General features: G+C 46.8%; 11 protein-coding genes across 11 annotated transcripts; 8 read left to right on the forward strand and 3 right to left on the reverse strand.

Moving 5' to 3' along the window:
- Positions 1 to 106: 106 nt before the first annotated feature.
- On the forward strand, positions 107 to 786 carry IL334_006309 (60S acidic ribosomal protein P2; the record flags this gene model as incomplete). Its single annotated transcript, XM_062938013.1, has 3 exons — positions 107 to 265; positions 538 to 696; positions 766 to 786. The coding sequence occupies 3 exons, from the start codon at positions 107 to 109 to the stop codon at positions 784 to 786; spliced, it is 339 nt and encodes a 112-aa protein (XP_062794064.1).
- A 975-nt stretch (positions 787 to 1,761) lies between these two features.
- IL334_006310 (cyclin-dependent kinase regulatory subunit) lies at positions 1,762 to 2,662 on the forward strand (the record flags this gene model as incomplete). The annotated part of the gene is made up of 7 exons (XM_062938014.1): positions 1,762 to 1,805; positions 1,862 to 1,881; positions 1,946 to 2,015; positions 2,177 to 2,283; positions 2,449 to 2,466; positions 2,545 to 2,554; positions 2,611 to 2,662. The coding sequence occupies 7 exons, from the start codon at positions 1,762 to 1,764 to the stop codon at positions 2,660 to 2,662; spliced, it is 321 nt and encodes a 106-aa protein (XP_062794065.1).
- Positions 2,663 to 5,243: 2,581 nt separating this feature from the next.
- On the forward strand, positions 5,244 to 7,404 carry IL334_006311 (uncharacterized protein; the record flags this gene model as incomplete). Its single annotated transcript, XM_062938015.1, has 12 exons — positions 5,244 to 5,342; positions 5,402 to 5,551; positions 5,600 to 5,662; positions 5,715 to 5,935; positions 5,988 to 6,156; positions 6,212 to 6,375; positions 6,432 to 6,475; positions 6,533 to 6,831; positions 6,881 to 6,967; positions 7,023 to 7,048; positions 7,097 to 7,150; positions 7,218 to 7,404. 12 exons carry the CDS (start codon positions 5,244 to 5,246, stop codon positions 7,402 to 7,404), a joined length of 1,563 nt encoding a protein of 520 aa, XP_062794066.1.
- A 464-nt stretch (positions 7,405 to 7,868) lies between these two features.
- Positions 7,869 to 10,302, reverse strand: IL334_006312 (uncharacterized protein; the record flags this gene model as incomplete). Its single annotated transcript, XM_062938016.1, has 17 exons — positions 7,869 to 7,895; positions 7,948 to 8,313; positions 8,372 to 8,470; positions 8,529 to 8,573; positions 8,629 to 8,726; positions 8,778 to 8,934; positions 8,984 to 9,036; positions 9,113 to 9,189; positions 9,239 to 9,262; positions 9,313 to 9,418; positions 9,533 to 9,622; positions 9,687 to 9,736; positions 9,780 to 9,857; positions 9,917 to 9,936; positions 10,009 to 10,022; positions 10,086 to 10,119; positions 10,183 to 10,302. The coding sequence occupies 17 exons, from the start codon at positions 10,300 to 10,302 to the stop codon at positions 7,869 to 7,871; spliced, it is 1,458 nt and encodes a 485-aa protein (XP_062794067.1).
- A 450-nt stretch (positions 10,303 to 10,752) lies between these two features.
- Positions 10,753 to 13,362, reverse strand: IL334_006313 (uncharacterized protein; the record flags this gene model as incomplete). The annotated part of the gene is made up of 14 exons (XM_062938017.1): positions 10,753 to 11,024; positions 11,080 to 11,125; positions 11,287 to 11,403; positions 11,460 to 11,613; positions 11,669 to 11,854; positions 11,908 to 12,019; positions 12,074 to 12,094; positions 12,153 to 12,438; positions 12,490 to 12,720; positions 12,775 to 12,958; positions 13,019 to 13,050; positions 13,097 to 13,115; positions 13,175 to 13,222; positions 13,280 to 13,362. The coding sequence occupies 14 exons, from the start codon at positions 13,360 to 13,362 to the stop codon at positions 10,753 to 10,755; spliced, it is 1,791 nt and encodes a 596-aa protein (XP_062794068.1).
- Positions 13,363 to 14,149: 787 nt separating this feature from the next.
- IL334_006314 (uncharacterized protein) lies at positions 14,150 to 15,740 on the forward strand (the record flags this gene model as incomplete). Its single annotated transcript, XM_062938018.1, has 9 exons — positions 14,150 to 14,368; positions 14,423 to 14,554; positions 14,613 to 14,735; positions 14,789 to 14,976; positions 15,025 to 15,032; positions 15,090 to 15,224; positions 15,275 to 15,409; positions 15,472 to 15,554; positions 15,606 to 15,740. 9 exons carry the CDS (start codon positions 14,150 to 14,152, stop codon positions 15,738 to 15,740), a joined length of 1,158 nt encoding a protein of 385 aa, XP_062794069.1.
- A 1,063-nt stretch (positions 15,741 to 16,803) lies between these two features.
- Positions 16,804 to 19,014, forward strand: IL334_006315 (uncharacterized protein; the record flags this gene model as incomplete). Its single annotated transcript, XM_062938019.1, has 7 exons — positions 16,804 to 16,965; positions 17,027 to 17,249; positions 17,300 to 17,337; positions 17,390 to 17,753; positions 17,807 to 18,009; positions 18,071 to 18,497; positions 18,551 to 19,014. The coding sequence occupies 7 exons, from the start codon at positions 16,804 to 16,806 to the stop codon at positions 19,012 to 19,014; spliced, it is 1,881 nt and encodes a 626-aa protein (XP_062794070.1).
- A 599-nt stretch (positions 19,015 to 19,613) lies between these two features.
- Positions 19,614 to 20,341, forward strand: IL334_006316 (uncharacterized protein; the record flags this gene model as incomplete). Its single annotated transcript, XM_062938020.1, has 5 exons — positions 19,614 to 19,631; positions 19,680 to 19,757; positions 19,808 to 19,957; positions 20,011 to 20,166; positions 20,219 to 20,341. The coding sequence occupies 5 exons, from the start codon at positions 19,614 to 19,616 to the stop codon at positions 20,339 to 20,341; spliced, it is 525 nt and encodes a 174-aa protein (XP_062794071.1).
- Positions 20,342 to 21,164: 823 nt separating this feature from the next.
- Positions 21,165 to 22,061, forward strand: IL334_006317 (uncharacterized protein; the record flags this gene model as incomplete). The annotated part of the gene is made up of 1 exon (XM_062938021.1): positions 21,165 to 22,061. One exon carries the CDS (start codon positions 21,165 to 21,167, stop codon positions 22,059 to 22,061), a length of 897 nt encoding a protein of 298 aa, XP_062794072.1.
- Positions 22,062 to 22,419: 358 nt separating this feature from the next.
- IL334_006318 (uncharacterized protein) lies at positions 22,420 to 23,988 on the reverse strand (the record flags this gene model as incomplete). The annotated part of the gene is made up of 5 exons (XM_062938022.1): positions 22,420 to 22,917; positions 22,971 to 23,230; positions 23,295 to 23,470; positions 23,526 to 23,739; positions 23,826 to 23,988. 5 exons carry the CDS (start codon positions 23,986 to 23,988, stop codon positions 22,420 to 22,422), a joined length of 1,311 nt encoding a protein of 436 aa, XP_062794073.1.
- A 446-nt stretch (positions 23,989 to 24,434) lies between these two features.
- Positions 24,435 to 25,696, forward strand: IL334_006319 (uncharacterized protein; the record flags this gene model as incomplete). Its single annotated transcript, XM_062938023.1, has 5 exons — positions 24,435 to 24,569; positions 24,628 to 24,635; positions 24,679 to 25,217; positions 25,276 to 25,396; positions 25,444 to 25,696. The coding sequence occupies 5 exons, from the start codon at positions 24,435 to 24,437 to the stop codon at positions 25,694 to 25,696; spliced, it is 1,056 nt and encodes a 351-aa protein (XP_062794074.1).
- Between the last annotated feature and the right edge of the window lie 110 nt (positions 25,697 to 25,806).

Below are 25,806 nucleotides of genomic sequence, written 5' to 3' on the forward strand. Positions count from 1 at the left end.
AAAGTGAGTTGATGTTCGTCTCTGCAACAGACTGCTGAGGACCGAGATAGAAACGTTATCGGTGGTGTGATTTAGCTGACGATTTGATCTCCAACTTATTACTTAGATGAAATATCTCGCTTCTTACCTTCTCCTCCAACTCGGTGGTAACACCTCCCCTTCCGCTTCCGACATCAAGGCTCACCTCGAGACCGTTGGTATCGAAGCCGAGCAAGAGAGACTCGATAAATTGATTTCCGAACTCGAGGGTAAAGACATCAACGAGGTGAGCATTTGTTTTTTCTTTAGATATGTTCGGATTGGATGTGAAGAGCGAGCAGCAAGCGTCATATGGTAGTGCACATCGAAGGAAGAGGAGTCTTTACGATTTTGCCAAGCAAGGGTCTCACATAGGGTGGGAGCAAAACTTGGAAGTTTGAGGATTCGGTGTCTTGTTGCTGCACATCTCCATATCCTCCCAGTCGATCTTGCTATTGCTTCTCTTGCCTCATTTGACTGTCGTCACTGTATGTCGCTGACTCTAACACTTTCATCCAGCTCATCGCTGAAGGTTCTTCCAAACTCGCTTCCGTTCCTTCCGGTGGTGCCGCTCCTTCTGCCTCTTCCGGTGGAGCTGCTGCTTCCGGTGGTGCCGCCGAGGCTGCCCCTGCTGAGGAGAAGAAAGAGGAGGCTAAGGAGGAGTCCGATGACGACATGGTGAGTTGGCGTTCCTGTGGCTATTCCGCTTTGGTGAAGCTTTATACTAATCGGATACGTGCTGTGCAGGGTTTCGGTCTTTTCGACTAAACGTTTCGTCTTATCACTCAACTCCATCCTCTTCTCTCGTATCATGTAGCTTCGTCTTTCTCGGAAAAGCAAAAGAAAGCTTCGATGGGATTTATGGAATGCATTATATGACTACCTCACATCGCTGGTCTATGGAAGACTGCATGTGCAACGGCTTACTTCGTCGTGCCATTTGCAGACGAAGCATGCATTGCAGTAAATGGGCTAAAGATCACTTGATACGGTTACTATGTCGTCTCTATCTTTCGGCCCTCACTGAATACGCGAAATTGGCATGATAATCACAAGAACCACAAAAACTACTTGAGTTTGGCTGACCGCTCAATGCATGTCATGGCAATTACCAAAAATCCGTAAAGTGGGAGCTCACCTCTATCTTGCTCTCTTTGACAGGCTGGTTTGCGAAAGTTATGGCACGCATCGTAATTTGACAGCGTTCATTCCAAGGCTTTACCGTTCAGAAGACCGGCACCATGATTCACTTGTCTTTCATTGTGTACGAGATCTTTTGGATTCCCTCTTTCTCACTGGCGCCCTCTTGATCTGGCCCTGTGTTCACATACATTGACTTCTCTCTCATCTGTTTGCTTCTGGCGGTGAGTATCATAACATACAACAGCAATTGCATATACATAGGTATGACTCACAAGCATGTATGAAATTTGATCCCGTCGATGGGACGCGTACTTTCTTCCTTTTAATTTTGCCAACATATCACGGTTTTTTTACGCGTATCTTCTCAACTCTCATCTTCATCTTACGTTCATATCTTCACCAATTCACCTCATACATTATAGGACATCGCCTGTCATCTCTATCGGCCTAGATCCACCGACTCCATCGTCACATACACGCGGGTCTATATCAGGGACTTCTCAAAGAACACATCACCATCTAAAATCACCTTCTCATTCACTGCCTTTCCAATTACCTCGTTCCAGCAACCTACCATTTCTGTGAAAGACTCTATACATAATGGCGCCTGGGAAGCAACCGACAATGGAGGAGCTGGCAGAGAGGTGAGCTTAGATTGCCATTATATGAGACTGCAGCTGATTGACGAATGAGTGCCCAGGATTATCTACTCTGATCGATGTACGTAAGATGTCCTTCGTGCTTTATTACACAGAATTCGAATTGATCATAGCAAAAACCTCAGACTCTGATGATAAATACGAGTACCGTCATGTCATACTTCCCAAAGCTATGCTAAAATATATCCCTAAAAGGTGTGTGACACCTTGCCTCGATCTCGACAATTTAGGAAGCGCTGATTCACTGACCAAACCTTTTTGGCTTTTTCTCCTCATCTGCGACCGATGTACCACAAAAATCCGCTTTCGTACCTAATTGTTACTCCGATAAACAATTGTGTTATTCAACCGCACAGCTACTTCTCACCAGACGACTCAGGATTACTCCGGATACTTGAGGAGAACGAATGGAGAGGAATAGGAATTACACAATCATTGGGGTGGGAACATTTCGAAGTACACGGTAAGTCACTTGTTTTGCCTTGAGTGCAGTCTTATCTGTGTCCATTTCGAGTAAGGTGAGAAAGGAATAGGATGTTGCCGTATGGCCCACAGGTGTTTCTACCGATTGGGCCATCGCTCGAACGAGTCAAACCAGCGCTGATGTTTTGAATTCCTCAAAATATAGCTCCCGAACCACATATTTGTAAGTTTTGAATAGTGGCCTAGAGGGATCCGACGATGAGTACTGACGGAACACTTATCATGTATCAGTGCTGTTCAGGCGGTCACTTGTGAGTACAGCCCGCCGATGTTTAGGCTTAGAAATTTCGTACTGATCTGCCGATAGCCCGCCAAACGATAGTTGCGATGCCGTCTCAGAGTTTTTTCGACCAGTCTAGAACGACCCGATACCGCCAGAGCATGTTTATAGGTGTATAGATGAATGCTTCGTGTAGATATGACGTTCTCTTCCATTCCTTTCATTTTACATTTGTTGTGCTGCCATTTCCTGTAGTTCCCCAATTCGTCTTCTTTTTCCAAATCATTCGTTCATACAACAGTCTCATACATTCGTCGGTGACATACATTCGTCGGTGACATACTTCGTACTCTCATCTCCATCTACTTTGGTCGTCCTAGGTCTCCGGTACTTCATCCACTTATGCAGCAGAACACAAATCGGTCATAGGCTTTGTGTGACGGCGCGATTGAAGGAGAATTTCGAGCATTAACGATCGAGTGCGCACTTGCTCACTTAGCCGGTTCCTATTAGCAGTATCTCTTTCTCGTCGTGTGGGGTTCCAGTCTGATGCGAAGATATTAGATCTTGCACGTCTAACATCGTTTCATATGCGGGATGTCTCCTTACTTACGGATATGAACTCCTTGGGGAGTTTCGGCTGGAAGATCTGATGCGAGCAGGTCGCCGATGCCCGATCCTATCATAAAAACTGCAGATACCCCTTATTCGTGATACCAGTGAAGCCAACGTTGTTACCAGCGTCTACTAAGCTTCGTGATGTCGATAGTCTATATGAGAGTTGCTTTTGCCGTGGCGAGATCTCATGCGAAACAAGAACATTGCTTCGACACCCTACCCAGTATGGAAGAGCCTACTATATGAAAACTAGTCCCCCCGGCGGATCTCAACGTCGCCCCATCTCAATCGTTTATACTGACCTTCTCAGTCCTGCTCCTGGCATATCGTTTCGACCTCATTTCAGACAGGAGATCATCGAGTATCCCACAATGAGAGTCGCAGCTTCACACGTCAATCTGTCTAGGGAGAGCTACTCGTTGAAGGTTGTTAAAGGCTTGTTTCTGTCCTATAACATTTTTCAATCGTCCAGTAATCAACTGGGATCCCGATGCTCTGGTCACTCGAAACAAGCTCGATTTACTTAGCACCGACTACATTTCGACAAGTTGACTTCAAGGCTCTAGTAGCTTACTCATCAATTCCTCACATGGCTATCGTAGCGCATAATTTTCCGAGAACATTCATCGCCAGCAAATAATCACCAATCAGATCAACTGTCACCATGTACGAGGAACACATTTTTATGAAGGACAAATAGATGAGAATACAGACGAGACTGAGAGCTCCCCGATGGATGACTTAAGGATGGCGACACCGGGGCCGTCCTCATTTCGGAGAGATTGACGCCAGCACATCACGATATCAGCGTCTATCCTGGATACTCTCTCGATTATCCATCTAGCGGTCTGGGCCAACAGCCACCCGACAGCCGGTTCAAGGCATCAGTATAAACATTGATGATTCTACAATCCCTTCTCCTGTCAATTCTGATATATCCCCTCATCTAAATCTAGAGAACTCATATATTCACCCATAACTGCCGATCCCGTAAGAACACCGCCAGGTTGGACGTTGTACCAGTAGTTTTTCTGCTCTGTCTTGTACGGCAGATTGAAGCTTACTTCCCACTTTCTAAGATCAGCCGTAACTACAACACAAGAATGAAGAAGTGGGTCCCCAGAAGTCGGTTATGCTGAGCGACAATTTACAAAAAGAAATTGTAGGAGATATGGGAAAAACACGCGGGACACCTTAAAGAGTATTGGGAACGATAGCCATAAGAGACAAGGTGTGACGGGCATGGAGAGCCCAGCACAGATGATGCTTTCCCTTTGTTGCAATCGACCATTCGTTGCTGATACCTCATTGTCATGTTCTGTGGGTATTATGGCGGATCATGTGTCTCTTGTAAATAGATCGAAAATTTGACCTCCACCTCCAACCGATTCGTTCGGGATCAAGCTTGGAGAAGACAATTGTACCCCTACTGATCTCCAAGGTAACAGACTGTTATTCATTGGAGTCAATCATACTTGGCATCGAGCTTGAGCCCTTGGGCTGTTACTCAGCACACTTGGCTTCCCCTCTAAAGTCAGGGTGTGATCTTTGGCACAAACGAGGCGAACACGATGAGGTATGCAACAAGTCTGCCTCCGCGGCCATATCCTAGAATACTTCGGGATCATGACAAGGGATTACTATATAATTTCTGCCTAATGCAGTACGTCCAGGGCTTCCTCCACCAGCAAAACCTGGATCAGTTCGGCCGAGAGTATAGAAGCCGTTTAATTAACCTTATATACCGGCGGCAGTTGAAAGGATCCCTGAAAAACGTAGAATTTCCCAGTGCTTTTCCCTTTTCGGACCTCGCTTGTTGGGTTTTGCAGTTCACCAATGCAAGTTTTCCCGACAAATAACTTTTTTCTTTCGAAGTTGCACTAGTTCATGAGAAATTTGCGGATATGGAACGCAAGCTACCAAAATTTGGCCTGTGGGTATTGCCAGGATCAAAATTGTCACGACCTGAGGGCTGACGAGGTCTTTGTATACATCTGTTTATATTTACATCGAATTCAAGATATCTTTATAATTGATATTTCCATCTTAACTTCTATCACGTCTTTTTAATACAAATAACTTGCAAATCTATACCAGCAGCTATGGCCCCTAGAAGTAGTAAGAAGGCTTTGACATTATGCCTTTTCCAGAGTCTGGCGGGAGTGATTTTTGGGTGGAGTAATTCGGAAGGAAGTGGTCTAGTGAGCCAGATTGGGTATCTTAATCAAAGATACCTGCTGATATCCAGAACAATCGATAGTTCAGTATGGATTCTTACCAGAGACGATTTGGTACTTGTGACGCTGCTGGTGCTTGCGTCCTCACAACGACCAGGCAAAGTGCTATCACTGGATTACTGAGTGTCGGAGCAACCATTGGAGCAGTTGGATCTGGTACAATCGCAGACAAAGTAAGTGGGATATTGCCACCCAACGTATAATACTGAATTCTTACATAGTTTGGTCTTCGACTCACGTGCTTGATGTTTATTGCTGTATATCTCGTTGGAGCCGCTATCGAAGTAGGTCAAACCCTCATATATAAATAGGCGTGCACTTATCTTTTCCTGCCAGACTTCTGCCATGAACACCTACGGCCAAATTTGCGTGGCCCGTCTCCTGACAGGTCTAGGTGTTGGCGCCACATCCGGTTTGGTACCTGTCTTTCAAGCCGAGGCAGCTCCTCCTCGGTTCAGAGGTTTGGTGACTGGGTCTTTCCAGCTGTGCGTTACCCTCGGAATCTGGGGTGTATCTATGACCAATTGGGGAATGAGTTCGTATGCGGGAGACGTATCGTGAGTTGCTCAGCCTTACTCAACTCCATGGTATCTGACACCTAAGACACAGTTGGCGAGTCCCCGTTGGCTTGCAAATGGCTTGGGCTGTTCTTCTTCTCGTAGGGTTCGTCCTTTCTCCTGAGTCACCTCGGTTCCTTGCCAAGAAGGGTAAATGGGATCTTTGCCGCAAAAATTTGGCGAACCTTCGAGGACTGCCTATGGATCATCCTGATATCGAGGTATGTTACCTACATTGAATGGGAAATACCGCTTGATTTACTAATTTTGGAACAGGCAGAGATGATTGAAGTAAGAGAAGCAAACTTGAAGGACCAAGAACAAGGTGCAGCCAGCTACCTCGAATGTTTCTCGACAAAAGACCGAATCCTCTGGAGAACTATGATTGGTGTCTTTGTCCAGATTGGTCAGCAAATCACCGGTATCAACTTCTTCTTCTCGTGAGTATGGCTCTACAATTTGTTCCAGACTATTACGATTGCTGATCTATGGACAGATACGGTGTCCAATTCGCCCAAACTGCTGGTCTTGCCAACACCTGTAAGTTCGGATGTGAAATCACATTTCAAGGAAGCATCAAGCTTATCTCCATTTCAGATATCTTCCAAATTATCTTGGCTTCCGTCAACGTGCTATTCTCGTTCCCCGGTATTCTCGCTGTTGACCGGGCTGGAAGACGACCCGTGCTTCTCATCGGAGGTGCCCTCATGTTCATCGGTCAAATCGTAGTTGGATCGGTATCTAAAGCCTATCCCGATGACAAAGTTGCTGGTGACGTTCTCATCGCCTTTACCTGTCTGTTTGTCGCTAGTTTTGCCTCAAGTTGGGGACCTGTTGCATGGGTCGTCTGCGGTGAAACCTTCCCCATTCGACTCAGTAGTCTTTGTGTTACTTTAGTAAGTCGAGTCATGCTGTATTTTCCAAATTTACTGACGCTTCCCGAAGGGTACCGGTGCCAATTGGCTCTTCAACCTTATCATCGCTTTCGCTGCGCCTCAAATACAAGCGATCATAGGAACGGGCATCACCTTTGTGAGAGATTTCCTTTGCGTTGATCAATCAATTGCTGACTATCTTCCCATTTCAGGTCTGGGCTGGATGTCTCGCTTTATCGTAAGTCTGCTATATGTTTTGTACCACAGAAACTCATGATTGCCACAGTTTCGTCTTCGCCTATTTCTGTATCCCCGAAACCAAGGGAATGTCTATTGAGGAGTACGTATAGTTTCTCATGAGATGAGCTAAGAAATTCGTATTGTCTGCTGACATGACCTGTTCGCAGAGTTGATGCTCTCTACCTCTCGGGGTGCCCAGCATGGAAATCGTCAAACTTCAAAGCTTCTCAAGCTACTACCCAGAAGATAGCTTCAGAAAAGCACTATGCTCGATCTACACACAGAGAAGGTGAAGAAGGAAAACAATCGCATCACACTAGCGCTAGAACGAGTGCTGAAGGTACCATGGTGTAAACTAACAAAGCCGTAAACGGCTGCATTTGCTTCAAGTCTTCCTCGGAAGCTTGCAGATGTAGCCTAGTCATATTCGCATACGTACATTATTATACCTCATGCACACAATCAAACAGCTTATTTTTGGGCGCCTGTTGGAAGATGGATTGGCCAGAAGGCCGTGGGAGATCCGGATACCATGTAATTTATGATGTCAATCTCCTTCCGGGTGGGAGGCAAAGCGAGCTGCAACAGCTGAATGAATTTTAGCAGCCTGAAGAATCTTTTATGCAACGTTTGCAGTGAGATTCATACCATTCATCTTCATTCAGCTTCCCTCAAAACTCATGACCTCGCAGACACACATATATCGGACAAATTGACCTCAAATAAACACGATCGAAACTCCTCCATCTTCACTTCCAATACGGATAAAGTCGATCCACTTGCAAAAGTCTCAAATGCAATAAATACGAGGTCCTGGTCTAGTACCGGTATCGGAAATGAGGATTCTACGACAGAGTCAGCACCTGCAGCGCCCGGGTTGAGAGACATGGAGCTTACTTGTCGGTCGGTCATATCCTTCAAACCCATCTCCCTTCCCTCAGCTTCTGCAGCTTCCCAAGACATGCCTCTCTCCTTCACGTGTCGATCTCTAGCTCTATTGACCGATCGTGCCCAGAAGTACCAAGTGACCAGGACAAAGTCGATGAGCACGAAGCAGACTGCGGTCGTGTACAGACCCGGCTTATAGTCCGGAGCGGAACTAGCCCAGAAGAACTGAGGGCCGACAAGGAAGCCCAGGCAATACGAAGTGAAGGTCAACGCTTGGGCCACCGACTTCTTCGTTCGGCCAGCTATATTTTGAGCCAAAGTTGACATGAGGAGAAACTGAGATACCACATAGGGACCTGTGATCCAATACCCTACCTAAATACACAGTGTTGATCAACTTAAGCTATATCTGAGCATGTGAGCTGCCGCTTACTAGTCGCCCCCATTTCATACTCTTGGGCAACAGACCTTCCAGAAGGATCCCTGCAATGGCTGGTACCATTGCCGCTATGGATATAATCAGACTATAATTCTACAAGGACCGTAGTCAGCCTCGCGTTCAGGTCCAAACCATGCAGAGTTGACTGTACCTTGTGGGGGTAGCGACGGAATACGAAGATGATTCCAACGATACTCTACGTCGGAGAGAGTTAGCGTAGTGAAAATCGACGCAAGTTTCGCTCCGCTTACACAGGTTGTAGCAAAATACCAGGGAAGCTGTAAGGCTATACTCTCCGCGGATTGGAATCCAAATGACTTGATGATGATAGCGGAAAAAGAGGTGATTCCTGTTTTACGTATCAGCGCGTTCTTCCCTCAACATCTCTCAGGGAGCTTACCGCCTGAAACAGTACAGACAAGGAACATAAAGATGACTTGAAAGTAGATTTGGGGATCTCGGAAACACTCCCACACCTGGTCCCACTTGATTTTGACACCAGATTCATGTTCGCCGTCTTTGTTGGAGATCAAACGTAGTCTCAATAGTTCTCGTTCCTGTAAGGTTCATCAGTTCCAATAGGCTTGCCAAGCTTTCACAACCTACCTCGTCTGTAAGCCATTTCACATGATTAGGTGTTCCCAATTGCCACACCATAACTATGCCCCACATGAAAGAAAGCGCACCGAGGAAGACTAGGAAAGTCAGCAGGTCAGACAGTTCTCGCACACGTACTGTTGATAGATCTCCAGGCTCCCAGTCGGGTTCCATCAGCTGCTAGCCCGATGCCATAGCAGCACATCAATACCCAACTACGATACCGTCAGCTAACCTCGCATTTCCCTTATCTACGCCACTTACAGGGAGAACACACTGTTCATCATACTGGGCGATTGTCAGCTGCGCTGCTAAATTCATGTACAACGTGCACTCACAAGAAGAGCATGACTCTGACAGTTTGCTCCTCCCGTTTGTACCAGGCCGTAACGATGATTAAAAAGCCTGGAGAGACAGTCGATTCGGCGAAACCCAAGATACCGCCTGAACAAGCTGTTAGTATGTGTCGGTCGACTGATTCTAAGCGACAATGACTTGCGGACGATCATGACTGAGTAGATTGAAATCAGCGAAGGTCTTAATATTTACTGTACTTACGTTCTGAGAAATTTCTGCAAGCAGCCAAACAAAGGACGCAGATGCCCCAGACAATAACGCAGTAGGCCAAAATTCGATCGATGCGGAATCCTTGTGACACAGTTTTAGCATATCATGGAGCCAAGTCTGTTCCTCAGGCAAGACTGTCACTCACGTTGCATTAGATATGCAACGGGGAATTCCCCAATAAGATATGTTAGATAGCTACACGCTATGTTAGTCAAGTATCAGAATTTCTCAAACTTACAAAATGGTGGTCAACCAGGCATACTGATTACCGACCAAGTGGGTATCAGTTCGAAGGTCGAAGATTGCTCCAGAAGAGCTGCCGACACCATATCAGTCTTGATTCGGCACCAGGCGGCTGCTTCGGCATACACTCACAGTGAAATTTTATCCGAGTACTCAAAGAGGAGAAGTAAGTAATGTCAGTAAGTACTACCGTCCAGCTGCATGGTGTAGGTTTCGAAATTTACCTGAATACCATATGCTGCGACATTAATGTCAGACACACTTTATACATTTTCATGAGAGAACAGAAATGGAGACTTACTGATCATTAATAACGGCATGACATGGAGATCGATCTACCAGGCGCAAAGTTATCAGTCAAAAGGCTATGTAACTGTTCATTAATGCAAGATTCATACCTTCCGTACGAGTTTCCGCTCCTTCTCTTTTTGCTCAGCCGATCCGTCTTCTAGAGCAGGCATGATCTGTACTTGGTCTCCCACGTCCTTCTCATCTTGAACTTCTGAAGTGTGACTCATTTTGACAACACAAGGTTGCAGCTGCAAAGGGGGCTCGAGGTGGGCAAGACAGTGAGGGCGATACGAGGAGAAAGATCATGACTCGTATTTGCTCGATTGATATAGATATAGAATAACGAGCATTGGAAAGATAAAAGCTCTGTGTTCTGTCTACTTCGGGATTCACGAGCGAGGTTGTTTCGCTGTCAATTCGCGAATTCAGCTCAGGGTCAGAACATAGGTCCGCGTCTTTGGCGTCTGTTCTTCCACTTCTTCGTTTCAGGGGTTCAGGAGATCTGCCTTATCTCGCCACTATATGGGCAAACATCGGGCGATACAAGTTTACGGAGATTTCCCACCAGATATGTTGCAAGTACAGAAAACACAGTCGGCGGATAACTGCGGCAACTCAATAACGATCAAGCGTTAAATATCTCAGATCTTACATGCAATAGTCATACGTCGCTACAGTCACAATACCATCGGGTTGACTGTATACAAGGCTTGTAGCAATTCATCCAATTCTCTCTCATTCGTCAAAGTCGCATCTTCCACCCACCATTCTCTCGATAGCGACTGAAGAATGTCGCCCATCTGAGCAGCGCGAGATATACCCATCGATTTCAATATGGTGATTGATTCTTCGCATCTAGCTTTGGGATTATACGTCATTTCATTTGGCGGATCGCGAGGAGTCACCGAAGCCAACAGATGTACAGTAGCAGCTCCGAAAGCGGCATGGCCTAATGTATGTAGAATGTTAGTGTCATGTGATTGAACGACGTAACGATAACTTACCCAGCAATAAGGGGCAATTCCTCAAGCCATAGGTCTCTTGCCAGTGCTGTAAATTTAGGTGAGCCGCATTGAGTTACACGAGCGAATCACAATGAAGATTGTTGATGAGCGGATATGTATCGAAGAACGGACAAAGACAACACAAGATTGAGCAAGTTATATAAGTTAATTTTGGTGCGTTGGGACTCAGATACACTACCCGCTCACCTTGAGGCTCTCGTTTATCTGAGCAGCATGTCTGTCACAACATCTGATAGCCTCATCTTCTGCGATCATGTCCAGGATATTGTGATAAAGGGGTCGGAGCGCAAGAATGGACAATAGCTAGACAAGAAGATCAGTCATCTCCTTGCTCAGAAGTGATGGCAGCCGATACTCACGTCCGCTGTTATATTCAGTGTATGAACCTGAGGTGGAGTGGAAGGGTCACGGACAGGAAGGAGGTTTCTTGGAAGCTCTCTCCGCCATGCGTCGATTTGACGATATATGCCATTGCACGTCTTGGATAATTCAGGCGGGCTAGCAAATCCATAGCTAGCAATACACGATTAGTAAGGCAATCGTTCGCATCAACAGATGTTTCCCTCACATTTGATCCATTATGATTCCAGCCAGACGAGACAGCTTGCAGGTCTCAGAAAATCCCAGCGAGACCTGACGTATCTCGTCGGATCCATTACCAGCACTATAGCGTTGCAAAAGCTCGTCGTTGTCTGGCATGGGAACGTTGAAAGCTCCGAGTATGGGCTGTCTACCGAGAGCTAGAGCCCACAAGCTGTTTATATCTCAGCGTCACCGTTTACACGAGGAACAGGTTTCAAAACGAACCGGTCTTGACAAAAAACAGACCAGAATGTGTTGTTGCGAAGGTGCTGTCGTTCGGAGCTAATCTGGCCGTATCTAACCAGATACGCCGAATTGACGTTCAATCCCAGTGTGACTGCGGCGACTTTAGTGGAACCGTCATCGGGCAGCAATGGGATGGATGACTAACCAGCGGTCTGAACAGCAGTTGCTGATAGATAATCAGCTCACGGCGGTCCGCTAAGGTACCAACGTCCAATGCAACTCACCAAAGTATGCAGCACCAGTATTCGTGTAGCCTTCTTCGGTATGAAGTGAAGCCAACAACATCATGCCATTGACGGTCGCAACGACAGGACTCTCCAGCTCTTCGTGATAGTAGCTAAGAGCTTGTTGTCGTAGGATATGAACAGCATTTGATGGCCGGTCGGGGTTTGGCACAAATCGACAAGCCATGGCAAGAATGGCATTATGTAGAAGAGGACAATAGTAATCAGACCTTGTAATCCCTGCCAGGCGATGCATATCGACTTGGAATTTAGCAATATCCATTGCCTACATTTGAGGCTGTATCAGTTGGTGGTTAACCCCAGAAGCAAAACTCACGTATAACCATGACGCGAAAAAACGAGTAAAAGCATCTATCAATTGTTGATGTTCGAACCAGGATATGTTCAGATTGCTAGGCAGGCAGGACCTCCACCGTGTAGGATCGTGTAAGATGCTGGGATCGGAGTTGACATCGATGATACTTGGACGCATCATCTGCAGATCAGGGAGATAAGCGAAAGCGGATGTAGGTCCATAATGGCATATTTCGCCTCCAGCACCGAAAACCTGGGATTTCGTGCACATCAGCGGAGGTATGGTTCGAACTTGGGCGACACTCACTTTTAGCCTATCTAATAACTCAAAAGTAGCTTTGTCCGCTTGTCCTGATGAATAAACCCCTTTCGTCTCGTCGGGCGTCGAATGCGTTGTCGAAGACGACTGCTGATTTATTAGTTGCGCATTTTCCGTTTCCAACTGATGTATCCTAGCTCGAAGGTGTTGCGCGACAGTATAAGATATACGTCTTTGATTTGGTCGGTTATCAACGAACAGGATGAAAACATGTATCATACATTCGACTTACCTCCTTGAATCCTCCTCCGATTGGATCTCACACTGGGTATATTTAGCGTGATGACGGGAGTGAGGGACTCATACTTACTAGGTCTCCCCTGCGACGACTAAGAGCAGATTAATCAGCCAATGCTATTATGACTACCATTTTGCGGAATCGACTCACAAATTATGACAGACTTTCGCTTGAGAGTCATATAAACATCGCACCCGTCTACTCACCTGGTGAGCTCGTCGATGCTCAATATTAACAGATTCAAACGAGACTCACCGTTGTCTACAGCTCTTACATGCCGCGGGTGCATGACCTCTATGTCTGGCGCTGCTAGACGATGATGGTTCTGTCAAATTCATCTCACATATGCGTATACAATGCATCAACATGGAAGAGATGTCTGGAGAGATAAGGTCTCATTTCACACATCTTCGTGATTGTGAGTGACATTTGATTCCGTCAACTCACATTTCGGCTAACTTGAACGGTCAAAATATTGCCATAGTCTGCCCATACCATTTGATTCAGCTCACGGCCATGCGTCGTATGAATGATTTTACTCGTGTTGAGCGTGTAGCACCTGAAATTAGCCCTGAGTATCCTATATCAGGTCTTCAAGACTGATCATCATACTCATTGAACGAGGGGTGCATGTGAGACACCAATCCCAAAAGAGAACGTAAGCCCGGGAACCACCAGCGAGATATTTTTGAAGGGGTGCTCGGCGGGATGCAACTAGATCGAGAATTGAATGTGTCGTGACGTAAATGCCCTCAGACCCTGCGTTTTTCCTATGATGCGTGTATTCGGCGCTATGCATTCTCCTGCTGGTGAATGGGAGTGATGATCTTGACTACTCGTACCGAGAATAGGTTGCTGAGCGGACTGTTTGCGTATCAAATCTCGCCGTCAGTTTCCGACGCGCCGAGTGGATTGATCTCGCTGCCAGTTCCCGAGATGTTATTTTATCGACCAATACGCCGTCAGTCAATCAAATTCATGTCTTCGTTTCCCACACGACTCCAGAAAGACTCGCGTCTCGGGATCGTTATCCGAAAGATGCGCTTGGTATATAGAAGGTGAAGGAGAAAGACAGAAGCTCGTTTCATCCTAATAAACCTAAACGTACTTTTCATTCTGGCTACAATGTCTATCGCCACCACAGCCAAGCCTGTTATTCCTCCTTGGGTTCCTCCTCCCGCAACTAAAGAAGACTTGGATTGGGCCTCGCTCAAGACGTTAGACCTTTCAAAGCTGGATTCGGATGACCCAGCAGAAGTCCAACAACTCCTTGAAGATGCGAAGTACGCCATCAAGCAGGATGGATTCTTGTACTTGACAAACTACGGTATTCCTCTCGAGAAGGTAAGCGTGTCCCACTATCAAAGAGATCTTCGCTAATATTCAAGTGATCACAAGCTCCACAGGCAGTTCTCAATTGCTCAATACCTCCTAGACGGCAACGTGATAACGGACGATGAGAAGAAGCGATTAGAAATTCAACAGCATACCGGATCCTATGCTGGCTACAAGCCTATGAAGGGATGGGGTGTAAGTCGTAGATCAAAGTTCAAACGCTTCCAAATGTCCTGCTGATGGTACTCTCCAGGCTGGTAACGGCTCGTACGATGGCATCGAGAACTTCACATTCTATTCTCCTCAAATGGAGGACCCCCACAAGAGACCTGCAGCATTGGAGCCGTTCATGGACGAGGTCAAGGAATTCTGGAGCGTAAGTATTTTCTCAATGACGAAGTATCTTTCGGATGCTGAAGGATGCGATAGTATGCCCACGACAATGTTAACCGAAGACTTCTGAAACTTCTATCTCGGGTTCTTGAACTCCCCGACGATTACCTGTGGGACAATGTGCAATCACACCAAGGTGACACCTGTGCCGAGGGATACTTCCGATTTGTTGTTTATAGACCAATGGCTGAGGGTCAAGAAGGTTCCAGTATGAGAATTCATGGGTAGGTGAAGATGTTGACCTGAGGTTACGTTTACTGACTCACTTACAGTCACCATGGTTAGTTATCTAGAGCTTCACACAATAAGTAGGATTGACTGATTGCACCGCATGTAGACATCGGCACCACCACTTTACTGTTTTCGGTCCCGATAACGGCTCTACAAGTGTGGAACTCTGTTGAGAACAAATGGCAATGGGTCAAGTACAAGCCCGGGGCTCTGGTTGTTAATCTGGGAGAATCTTTAGAGAGTACGTCCGGAAATCTCATATTGCCTCCGAGATGATCTGACGACACGCAGTCTTGACTGGCGGTCACTTCGTTGCGACCAAACATCGAGTGGTGTCTCCACCCAAAGATCAACAGCATTTGCCCCGATTGTCCTGTGCTATGTTTTGCTCTGCCCGTGGTGACCTGAAAGTCAGCCCTCTCCAAGGTGAGCCAGATAATATCATTGCGCAGTAAAAAGGCAGAGCAGCCAACCTGACTCATTCGTAGACTCACCATTGATCAAACGAGAAGGTTTGGTTAAGACGGGTGTGTATGGAGAGTTCGCTAAGTTGTTGGATGCCGGCATGGACGTAAGTCACGAAGCTTCGGTGCAGAGCGTCAGGCTGATACTAGATCTTCAGGTCCCCGATCATGACAGCTGGCGACGTGCTCGAAGAGCTTATGCTCAACAAGGCCCTGCTAAGCAAGTAGAAATTAGTGGCGTGAAGTATTCCGAGGAGGTCTTTAACAATATCAAAGTTTATGTTCCTGTTTAGGTGGGAGAGGAAAGTCATCGAGGAGAATCAGTATAGTCGTATTCAATGCACTTTGTAGACTGAACAAGGGATGTCACACCGAGAACGTTCGTGCAGATCATCGACGCGATCATGGCACTGAAGAGCATGTTGAGGCTCCGCATGTTTGCTAGGTTCGTGAAGGTGAAACTCATGCGCCCCTAATTTCAACGGCACTTCTATCCAGTGAGGCTTCATGTACATACTTAAGCACGAAGCTACCGTCAATACCGATTCGACCTCTGTTGACACAATGTGGACTCGCCTCCAACTACAGGAACGTGACATAAAGATTCGCTCATTCTACGGCGCAGAGTGCTGGGGTACCGCCAACCTTTCCGTCACCTCCCTGTGCTCACTCAACTATCGAATATGGGACGACAGGCTGATCGCCAGGCTGATTTCTGTGGTAATTACCAAATTATCCGAGATGCCAGTTGTCCCGTAGCTGAACAGTTACTTGTCGGGTACGGTTCAGGACCTAATTATTAATGAACTGGATGCTTCACGATCAAGGTTCAGGTGTTGAGAAATACCCAATTGAGAGATATAAGTAGTCGCGATGTGTAGATCCGATCACACCGTATCATCCGCCCATCTCCGATAGGACCGGTACTCAGCCAGCAGAGAGATAAGGTCGTAAAAGTGTTGTACCTGTATGTGGGAAAGAGAATGTCGACATGCTTAAGCTTTATATGGGAGTGCCATAATTTCGGTCTGACCAACCATTTCTCGACTTTTTCCATTGTACACCGGTAATCTCGGGCACGTGAAGTCAAAACCCAGAAAATAACCCTTTTTGGTTACATCCTGGCCCAGAATCAAGTTTTGCCTTTATTCGGTTACTGAACCCATGCGGTTGATGTTTCGCCTATTGGACCCTTATCTCAAGGAAGAAAAAATTGCTCCACCCAAAACCAAAGATAAGGATTCCGATATTTGGAAAAAATAATAATAATTATTAAAGCACAAACATCTCGAGAGTCAGTTTTTATCTCCGCTGGCGATCCCTCGTTACTATTCATACCCCAAAACCATCAGCAGTATGGTATCGTTCTCTCCTCACCGCATCAATGAAGCCGTGGCAAGATCGTTCATCGGTCGATGGTTCAGGCTAGATGGCAGTGGTCATCCTCTAGCCAGACCCGGTTCAAAATTTCTAACAGAACTTAGAGCCGGAACTGTTACAGCGGCGGCGATGTTATATGTACGTGACATACACAGACGGTTCAGCTTCCTTTGTTTGCTGACGCTTCACCATCTCGCAGATCATCAGTGTCAACGCATCCATCCTGTCAGACTCAGGCGGACCATGTGTGTGCGAAAGTACTGCAGATGACCCTATTTGCGTGAACAACACAGATTACAACCTCTGTAAGAACGAATTATCTCGGGACTATGTGACAGCGACTTCTGCAATCTCTCTCATCTCTACGTTTTTCATGGGCTTCCTTGCAAATATGCCTCTAGGTCTTGCTCCTGGTCTTGGAGGTGAGTGGAGTGGGAATTGTCTGGGACCTATGACTGACCTAAATCCTTAGTCAACGCCTATTTTGCTTATAGTCAAGTCGGCTTCAACGTGAGTTTCTCTCTTTCTATGCAGATATACACTTCTGACAATATGCATTCAGGGTACTGGTCCCATCTCGTACCATGAAGCTCTCGCTGCGGTATTCCTCGAAGGAATCATCTTCTTCGCTCTCACTATCTTCGGTTTACGACAATGGGTTGTCCGTCTTATTCCTCGGTCCATCACCACAGCTATAGGATGTGGCATCGGTCTTTTCCTCACAATCATCGGTCTCAGTTCCAGTGGATTGAATGTTATTACTGGAGGTATATCGACTCCGTTACAGCTAGGAGGATGCAGCTCGGAATATGCCGACTCTGTCACTGGTTTCTGCAACAGTCATGTCCTTCAAGATCCTAGAATGTGGTTGGGTATCTTTGTTGGAGGAGTACTTACTGCGTTCCTTCTCCTTTATCGTGTCAAAGGTGAGTCAAAATTCTTCGGCAAGTCACGTCACAGCTGCTCAAATTCATTTCAGGTGCTCTGCTCTGGCCGATCCTCCTTGTCTCTATCATCTCATGGCCTCGTCCTACCTCTGTTACCGCTTTCCCTCACGACGTCTTGGGCGACAGCAACTTTGCTTTTTTCAAGAATGTGGTAGCAGCTCGAGGTTTCAAGTTGTTAGGGCCTAAGAATGTAGACTGGAGTGCGTACGCAAATGGCAAGGTCTGGGTCGCATTGGTAAGGCTTCCCCTTCTTTCTCTCCGATCCGTATAGCGATCTAATCCTTTTACAAATTCAGATATCATTCCTATATGTCGATCTCCTTGACACTACCGGTACCATGGTCGCCATGTCTAAACAAGCTGGTTTATACGACGCCCGGGACGGTGATTTCGAAGGCAGTTCTGTTGCTTTCCTCGTCGACTCCTCCTGTATCGCTGCGTCAGGCTTGTTCTTCGGTACAAGTCCTTGCACCCCTTTCGTCGAGTCTGCCAGTGGTATTAGCGAGGGTGGTAAAACCGGTCTTACCGCAATCACCACTGCGTTCTGGTTTTTCATTTCAATCTTCTTCGCCCCAATTCTCAGTAACATCCCTGCTTGGGCTACTGGATCTGTGTTGATCGTGGTTGGAGCTATGATGATGGAGAACGCTGTCTCCATCAACTGGGACTACATTGGTGATGCCATTCCTGCTTTCATCGTCATCGCAGTGATTCCATTTACTTGTGAGTCTCTCCAACACCAAAAAGACACGCTGCGCTAACTGCAGCGATGACAGACAACGTCGCTTACGGAATCATCGCTGGTCTGATCGTTTTCATCCTTCTTCACAACGTTCCTAAACTTATGGGCAAGCTTTCCCCACGATTGTTGCCACCTGGATGGCATGACCTCAAAGATCCTTACAACGCAACTGCTGGGCTTAAGCCGGCCAATGGCACAGGCACTATTACTCCCTTGGCACTTTTGCCTCCTTGGTTGAGAAAGCTTCTGAAGGGAGAAAGACGTTTCTGGGCATACACCCCCGAAGAGATGGACAGGATATTGGAAGGTCGAGCCATGACTAAGGATTCTGCTGATGCGGCAGCCAGAATGCGTCAAGAAGAGCGGGACGAAATGCGGAAGAGAATGGGCGACGAAGTTACGACTAAAGAAGTTCCTCACGAATCGCCATCGGACCAAGTCAACGCTTTGGAACAAGGCATGATGGCAAGCGGTTCTTATGAGATGGAGAGAAAGTAAGCAAAAACATCTTTGCATGACTTCGACACTGTTTAAGGTGTTTCTCGTCGCAAATCAGTGTTGCAACTGTTATATAGGTGATGTAGGCGTTGGGATATTATAATGCATATTTTGCGATCATGTTTTGCGGTGATGGATCTTACTTATACGCATAATTTGTTGCTCTACACATAAACTGTCAGAGCTCTAGATTCAACGTTCGTGAGGCTTTATCCGTAACCTTGTTGCGATTTTGTTCCGATATACAATATCTCCGATTTGATCGTATGACTAGATCGAAGAGCGTAAGATATTGGTGCAGGGGATCAGCTTGTCGCTAGTCACCCCCGACTTTCCTACTACGAAAGTAGCAACAGAACCCACTTCACCAGATGCTCCCGATCCAGAAGCCACGTGTACGGTACGTAAGATTGAATGACCAAATCGCTTCTCGATGAAAGGAGTAGCCGATACGTCTTACGGCGTCACGATCGTAGTGACGTCAAATGCTACGTGATTCAAAGCACTCTGGGAGATGAAACTGCTTCCATTCATATTCTTTCTTTTTCCATTTTCGTTTTCCTATTCTCGCTTTATACACATCTACGAAATTGCTCGACATGTCTACTCAAAACTTGGTGAGTGACTTCAATCTGTCACCTGCCAGTTGTTGACAATGAACTCAGAACACTGGTCCCGCAAAACACTCTGGCCATAAAGAGGCTACAGAGGAGCACACAACTGCTGCGCAGCTCGAATCCAAGGTGAGCAGAAATCGCAGTCTGCAGCGTATCGCAACTGACCTCGCTACAAGGGCGAGTCAGGTGATACCGAAGCTCTCTTGAAAAACCGTATTCTGAACAACAGCCAGGTCTCCCGTGCAGCACTGTATGACGAATCAGATTTCCTCTGCGTCGCTTCTTCTACCAAGCAGTTCAATCTTCAACCCGACGATGTGAGAAAGGTAAGCGCTTGTTCCATGGAAATATCGCTCCTGCTCATCTCTGTTGCCGTTAGATCTTCGACGGCATGTTAACTTTCGCTCGACAAGGGGATCCCACAGCCGCTCATGGTGATGGTCCTACGCCCCAGCAGATTAAAATGGGCAGTGAGGGAAGTGCATCGGTGAAGAATGGGAATGCCGATTCCATAGTTGCAGAATTGGACGGCAAAGTGAGCAAAGTCCAATTAAGACATTGTGTCGATATGCTGATCTGTCCCATAGCTCATTATCGCTGCAAGAACTGCTACGTTGATACTCATCGTTGAAGGTGTTTCAGATGCCAATCAGAGCTCACTCGAGACTACAATTTTATCGTTCACTGAAGGTCTGCAGAAATTAGCGTGAGTGCACCTGCTGTTCGAATTGCCTGAAGTAAGCGCTGATCTAACATTCAAACAGTCTCTGAGAGACTTGGAGTAGGAAGACCGTACCACGAGATGATGATGATATTAAGTGAGAAGTTTGCATGCATACATTCATAATCCAAATTGAGAAAGACTACCGCCTACATCGCGTTCTTTCAGAATTTCTCTCCACTATCTCCCACACTGTTCGCGAAGAGATCAGCATTGTGATAGAAACACGATGCCTCTTCAAAACTCTTGCTCTGGATTTGTAGATAAGTCGTTAATGACAAGGTCTTACATGAGTTGTTCTTTGAGGACAAGGATTGTATCTTCGACTCGGAGCCAGCTGGGTTGTTCAGGACTAATGTACAGTCCGCCAGATACGCAAAAGATCTCAGCGCTGATCAGTGGAGCGACGACCACTTGGCTAGGCATATACACGATCGTCACTTCGCAGTTGTGCTCTAAGTGGATTAGATATGAGCGCAAAATACCGCCCGAATAACAGAATCAAGACCCGTCCATAACGTGTCTATGGGTATTTGGTTTATGTGTAAAACGGCGCTGGCATTAGCAGTACAAATAGCCGGTAGGTACAGCTTCATCTCAGCGCTATGTCCCGGCGAACCCAGTAGCCTGCATTCTGTCTACTTTCAAATTCGGCGACTGCAAAAATGTATAACGCTATAGTCGGCCCGCCGGGAGCCGGAGAATCGCCATGTCCTATTATGACGCACTTTGCTGTTTGTGCAATTATATATGGATCACATGTGCCGATCAGTAACAGATATTTTCCCAAATCCCCATTCAACACAGAAAAAATGCGTATCGTTTTCACTGGCGGATCTGGCAAAGCAGGTAAACATGCCATACCTTATCTCCTCAGTCAAGGTCACCAAGTCCTCAATCTGGACCTTGTACCTCTGGATAACCCAAAGGTCTACACCCTAAAGACCGATCTTACAGACTCGGGTCAAGTTTTCAACGCATTCACCTCTCATTTCAATATGTCGGAATATTCGCTTCCCCATTCCCCCCCTCTACCTGACGCTGTTGTTCACTTTGCCGCATATGCTCGGAATTTGCTTGTACCCGACAGTGAAATGTTCGCATCCAATGTCAAGCAGACTTACAATGTCATCGAAGCCGCATGTAAGCTTGGAATCAAGAAAGTTATTATTGCTAGTTCAGAGACTGTATATGGAGTCTGTTTCACTCAAGGTGAATCAGATTATCATTCTTTTCCTTTAGAAGAGGATTATGATTGCGATCCCGAAGATACATACGCAACCAGCAAATTATGTGGAGAGCGGGTTGCGAGGAGCTTTGCCAGGCGATTCAAGGGCACCGATATATATGCCTTTCGAATCGGTAACGTCATCGAGCCACATGAATATGCCCTCAACTTTCCCTCATACCTGAATGATCCCCCTTCTCGAAAAAGGAATGCTTGGAGTTACATAGATGCAAGAGATTTGGGCAAGCTCTGTCACTGTGCGTTCCTGAAAAGCGGACTGGGATTTCAAGTATTCAACGCTACCAATAACACAATTACTTTGAAAGAGAAAACAGAGGACTTTTTGGCGAAGGAGTGCCCAAATGTCAAGATCACTAGAGAAATGGAGGAGTACGAAGCGCCATTGACAAACATGAAAGCCCGAAAGTTACTTGGGTTCGTTGAGGAGCATGATTGGCGGGATTACGTGAAGACGAGCTAGTCTGGTCTTTACCATGCATCTAAACGAATGCTACTCGTGTATCTCTTAGGAGATTTTGGTGTAGCACTAATCATGGTCTGAAATAGATATGAAACGGCTGGTATTGTATCGCAAGAACTGTGTTAGTGTACGATGCGGTCGAGCATTGCCATTTCGGGGTTCAACATTCTTTACAGTTAGCACACTAAGATACCTGCAAAAAAGTTTGCAATGTTGGAATTGGAAATTTCAAACAATGTCATCGTATCATGCAGAATTTATTATAAGGAGGTGTGTAATTATTTATCGTATTGAATACCGGTTCTTCTTTCACTTGCTTTGCTCTTTCTCGCCAGTCTTTCCACCCGTTCTCTCTTATCTAAACTCTCCAGTGGCCTTTGCTTCTTGCAGTAAACAACGTGGCTACAATAAATAGAATGCTTCCTACCGCTGACATGGAACCAGCCCAAGCGATTGATGCTCCATAACCATCGGCATCAAGGATTGCCGCGCCCAATGGGCTTCCGGTAAGAGCCGCGAGTCCAAGTCCCATCATAGCGACACCGACTCTTGTACCAACTTCGCTCTGACTCTTTGCCATGGAGAAGATCGCGGGGGAGAGGAGGGAGATGAATGCACCGGAGGCGGCTCCATATAGAATAGCAACAACCACGAGACCGGCAGTGCTGTGAGCGGCTCCGAAGAATGCGAAACACATCGCAGAACTGAGAAGACACATGATGGTGAGGAGGTTGAGTGGTCCGAATATATCGGCTATGAGGTTGGGCAGTGTACGACCTACGACCGAAGCACCGTTGAGAATCGCGACCATATAGAAGGTCAAATTTTGGGATGTTCCGTTGAGCTCGGCAAAGTACTGGAATGAGAAATGTCAGAACATGATACTAATGATACGCTAACGAGGCTTACCTGTAAGAATAGGATGGGGAAGAAAACACCCCAAGCGACGAAGAAAACGCCTACACAAAGAAGGACGTAGGCGGGCTCCTTGAAGAATCCCTTGACGTCCGCCTTGGGGCCCGACTTTTTCCCCCGGACACCTCCGAATGGTCGTTCAAGGGCAATACCCAAAACCATACAGGCTACAATGAGACAGCCGGTATACTGAACCGCTCGCTCAAAGCCGACCTTTGCAATCAACTTGTTAAGCATGATCGGCAAAACGACACCTGAAGAAGGGATACTGTAGTCAGCAGATATCCCTGTTTCCTCGGGAAGAGCAGTCCAACATACCTCCGGCCGAAGAACCAGTTACTACGATACCAGTGGCAAGCCCCCGTTTTCTTCGGAAGTATTGACTGGTCACTCCCAACGCTGGAATGAAGATGAGACCCATACCGATACCAGCGCAGACTCCTTGGGCGAGGAATGTTTGCCAGAATTGAGAACACAAGGAAATCATGAAGAAGCTAACCAGATCTGGGTCAGGGCATGATGTCTGTGAAGAATAACGGAGTAACGTACCTGATGATGTGTAAGCATGCGCCGATAATGACCAAATAGTAAAAATATCCTTTGTCGAACATCGGCCCAGCGATAGCACCCATCATGAATAGCAAGAACATCTGAAGAGAACCGATCCATGCGACTGACGAACTGTTTTGAAGGGGATATTTGACTAAAACGTAATAAGACTGGAAGACCCCGAAAGCATTTGCAGTGCCAAAGGTACCGAAAACTGAGACCGCAATTTAGCAGATGATGGTAGGGATCGATATAATGACGAGTGCGAAATGGAATCAAGGCGGAGTGCGCCAAACTTACCCAGAAACCAGGACCCCAATACGCTGGACCAAGCATCTAGACCTCCTTCGGGAAAGACAAGCTCTTCTTGAAGCTTATCGAGGCCCCCCTTCTCACTGAGGTTTTCGTCAACATGGTTATCGTTCAACACGGCTGGAGTGACGGAGGTTGGTTGAGCGCTCATCGTCCTTATGAGATTGAAAGTCAGTGTGGGGATATAGATAGAGCCGATTGGGGAACCATGCTTCTTGCTTCATTGTCCTGTCCTTTTTATAGCCAAAGATAATTCAAAGTCCTCTATGTTCTGACCGCGGCCATTACCATGCTGAAGCCGGTTACCGACGTTGCTCGAAGATTTGGTGATCTAGTGCCTCGGTACCTGGCCTAAAAACGCGCCACATTCGCCACATTCGTTAGAGCCCCGGGGATCCGGACATGTCGGTTGAACCGTTTTCGCTCTTTTGATCGGGTCATGCATAAACAATCCTTTCATTCATTTTGGAATTTGTTTTTCATCTTTCTGCCGATAAACCCATTGAGCGAAACATACGTAGACTCTCGATCAACAGTGACTCGCTCGCGATCACCGATTTTCGCACGGCACACCGTACTAAGGGCACACGCATCCAAATGAGCAATAATGCGAACGAGGAGGCGTCTCGGGCGGCGAAGCGCAAAAGAGTAACAGCGAGTTTTGAGGACAGGTCGTGGATATGTACAAGAGCTGATATCTGTTCTGACGATATAGGTCTCTTGCTTACCTTGGTAAGTGTAGCGGGAAATCATATCGTACGCCACCATATTGACATGTCTCCCTCGATAGCAACAAGCGTAAGGTGAAATGCGACCGGGCATGGCCCTGTAATAACTGCAGAACGCGCAACGAGAGCGATTTGTGCGAGTACAAGGACGGCCACCAACCCGCTCCTGCGTCAAGTTCATCCTCCAGCGAAGTGGAACTGTTGAAAGCACGGCTAGGGCAGCTGGAGAACCATATCTCTCATCTGGTTACCCTGGTAGATCAAAACAATTCAGCCGCTGCCAAATCACCCAATACTACTACCCCTTATATCTCCCCTACCGCTTTTCACACCCCCTTCTCTAACTTTTCGACCTCCACCACCTCTTCCCGCCCCGCGGCCAAAGCTTCGGCGTTGGACAGAACTTTCCTTGCCCTTGACGATTTGTCAAAAGGATACTCACCAGCATCATCCAGTAAAACGGCTACTCCCGTATCTCCGCAAGCCGTTGGTGGGGGTCCCGGCGAGCAATGGCCGAGTGTATTCTTGGGAACTGACAGCAATACCATCACATCTAGACCCACGCAAACGTATGAGATTTTGTCTTCCTTACCGCCAGAGACATTGGTAAAAGTGCTCATTGATTATCATTTCGAACACGATGGTGTACTCTGTACGTCTGACTTTGAAGACAGTCTTGGACCCGCTTGATTTGGCTCACATCCATATAGGGCACTTTGTTCAGGAAGACGTGTTCCGACTAGAGTTAGAGCAGTTCTCACGCGTACGATTTACTACCAATGTTCTTCTCGTTGATCCCGCCTGGCTCGCTCTTTTGATCGCTCTGTTGAAGTGAGTAATTCTGGAGTCAGAGTAAACTCGACTCACTTATAGCTTAGAGTGTCATCCCGATCACTGCTCTCCGACGACCTACTCACGGTGTCTCTTCTCGCGGGTGATACCACTATGCTGGAAGCAACGTGCAAATCATTGGAAGAAGCATTCGACACCGCGCTATATTGTGCGAGGGCGTTGCATAGACCTCAAATTCGGATTTTGCAAGCTTTAACCGTGATGGTTAGCCAATTGTTGGTTATCGTATCACATGCTCTTAGGGGGCTAGGGGTTAGGGGTTTAGGGGTTAGGGGTTAGGGGGTTAGGGGTTAGGGGTTAGGGGTTAGGGGTTAGGGGGTTAGGGGTTAGGGGGTTAGGGGTTAGGGGTTAGGGGGTTAGGGGGTTAGGGGTTAGGGGGTTAGGGGGTT

This window comes from Kwoniella shivajii, chromosome 8 (genome assembly GCF_035658355.1).
Source record: "Kwoniella shivajii chromosome 8, complete sequence".
NCBI lineage: Eukaryota > Fungi > Basidiomycota > Tremellomycetes > Tremellales > Cryptococcaceae > Kwoniella > Kwoniella shivajii.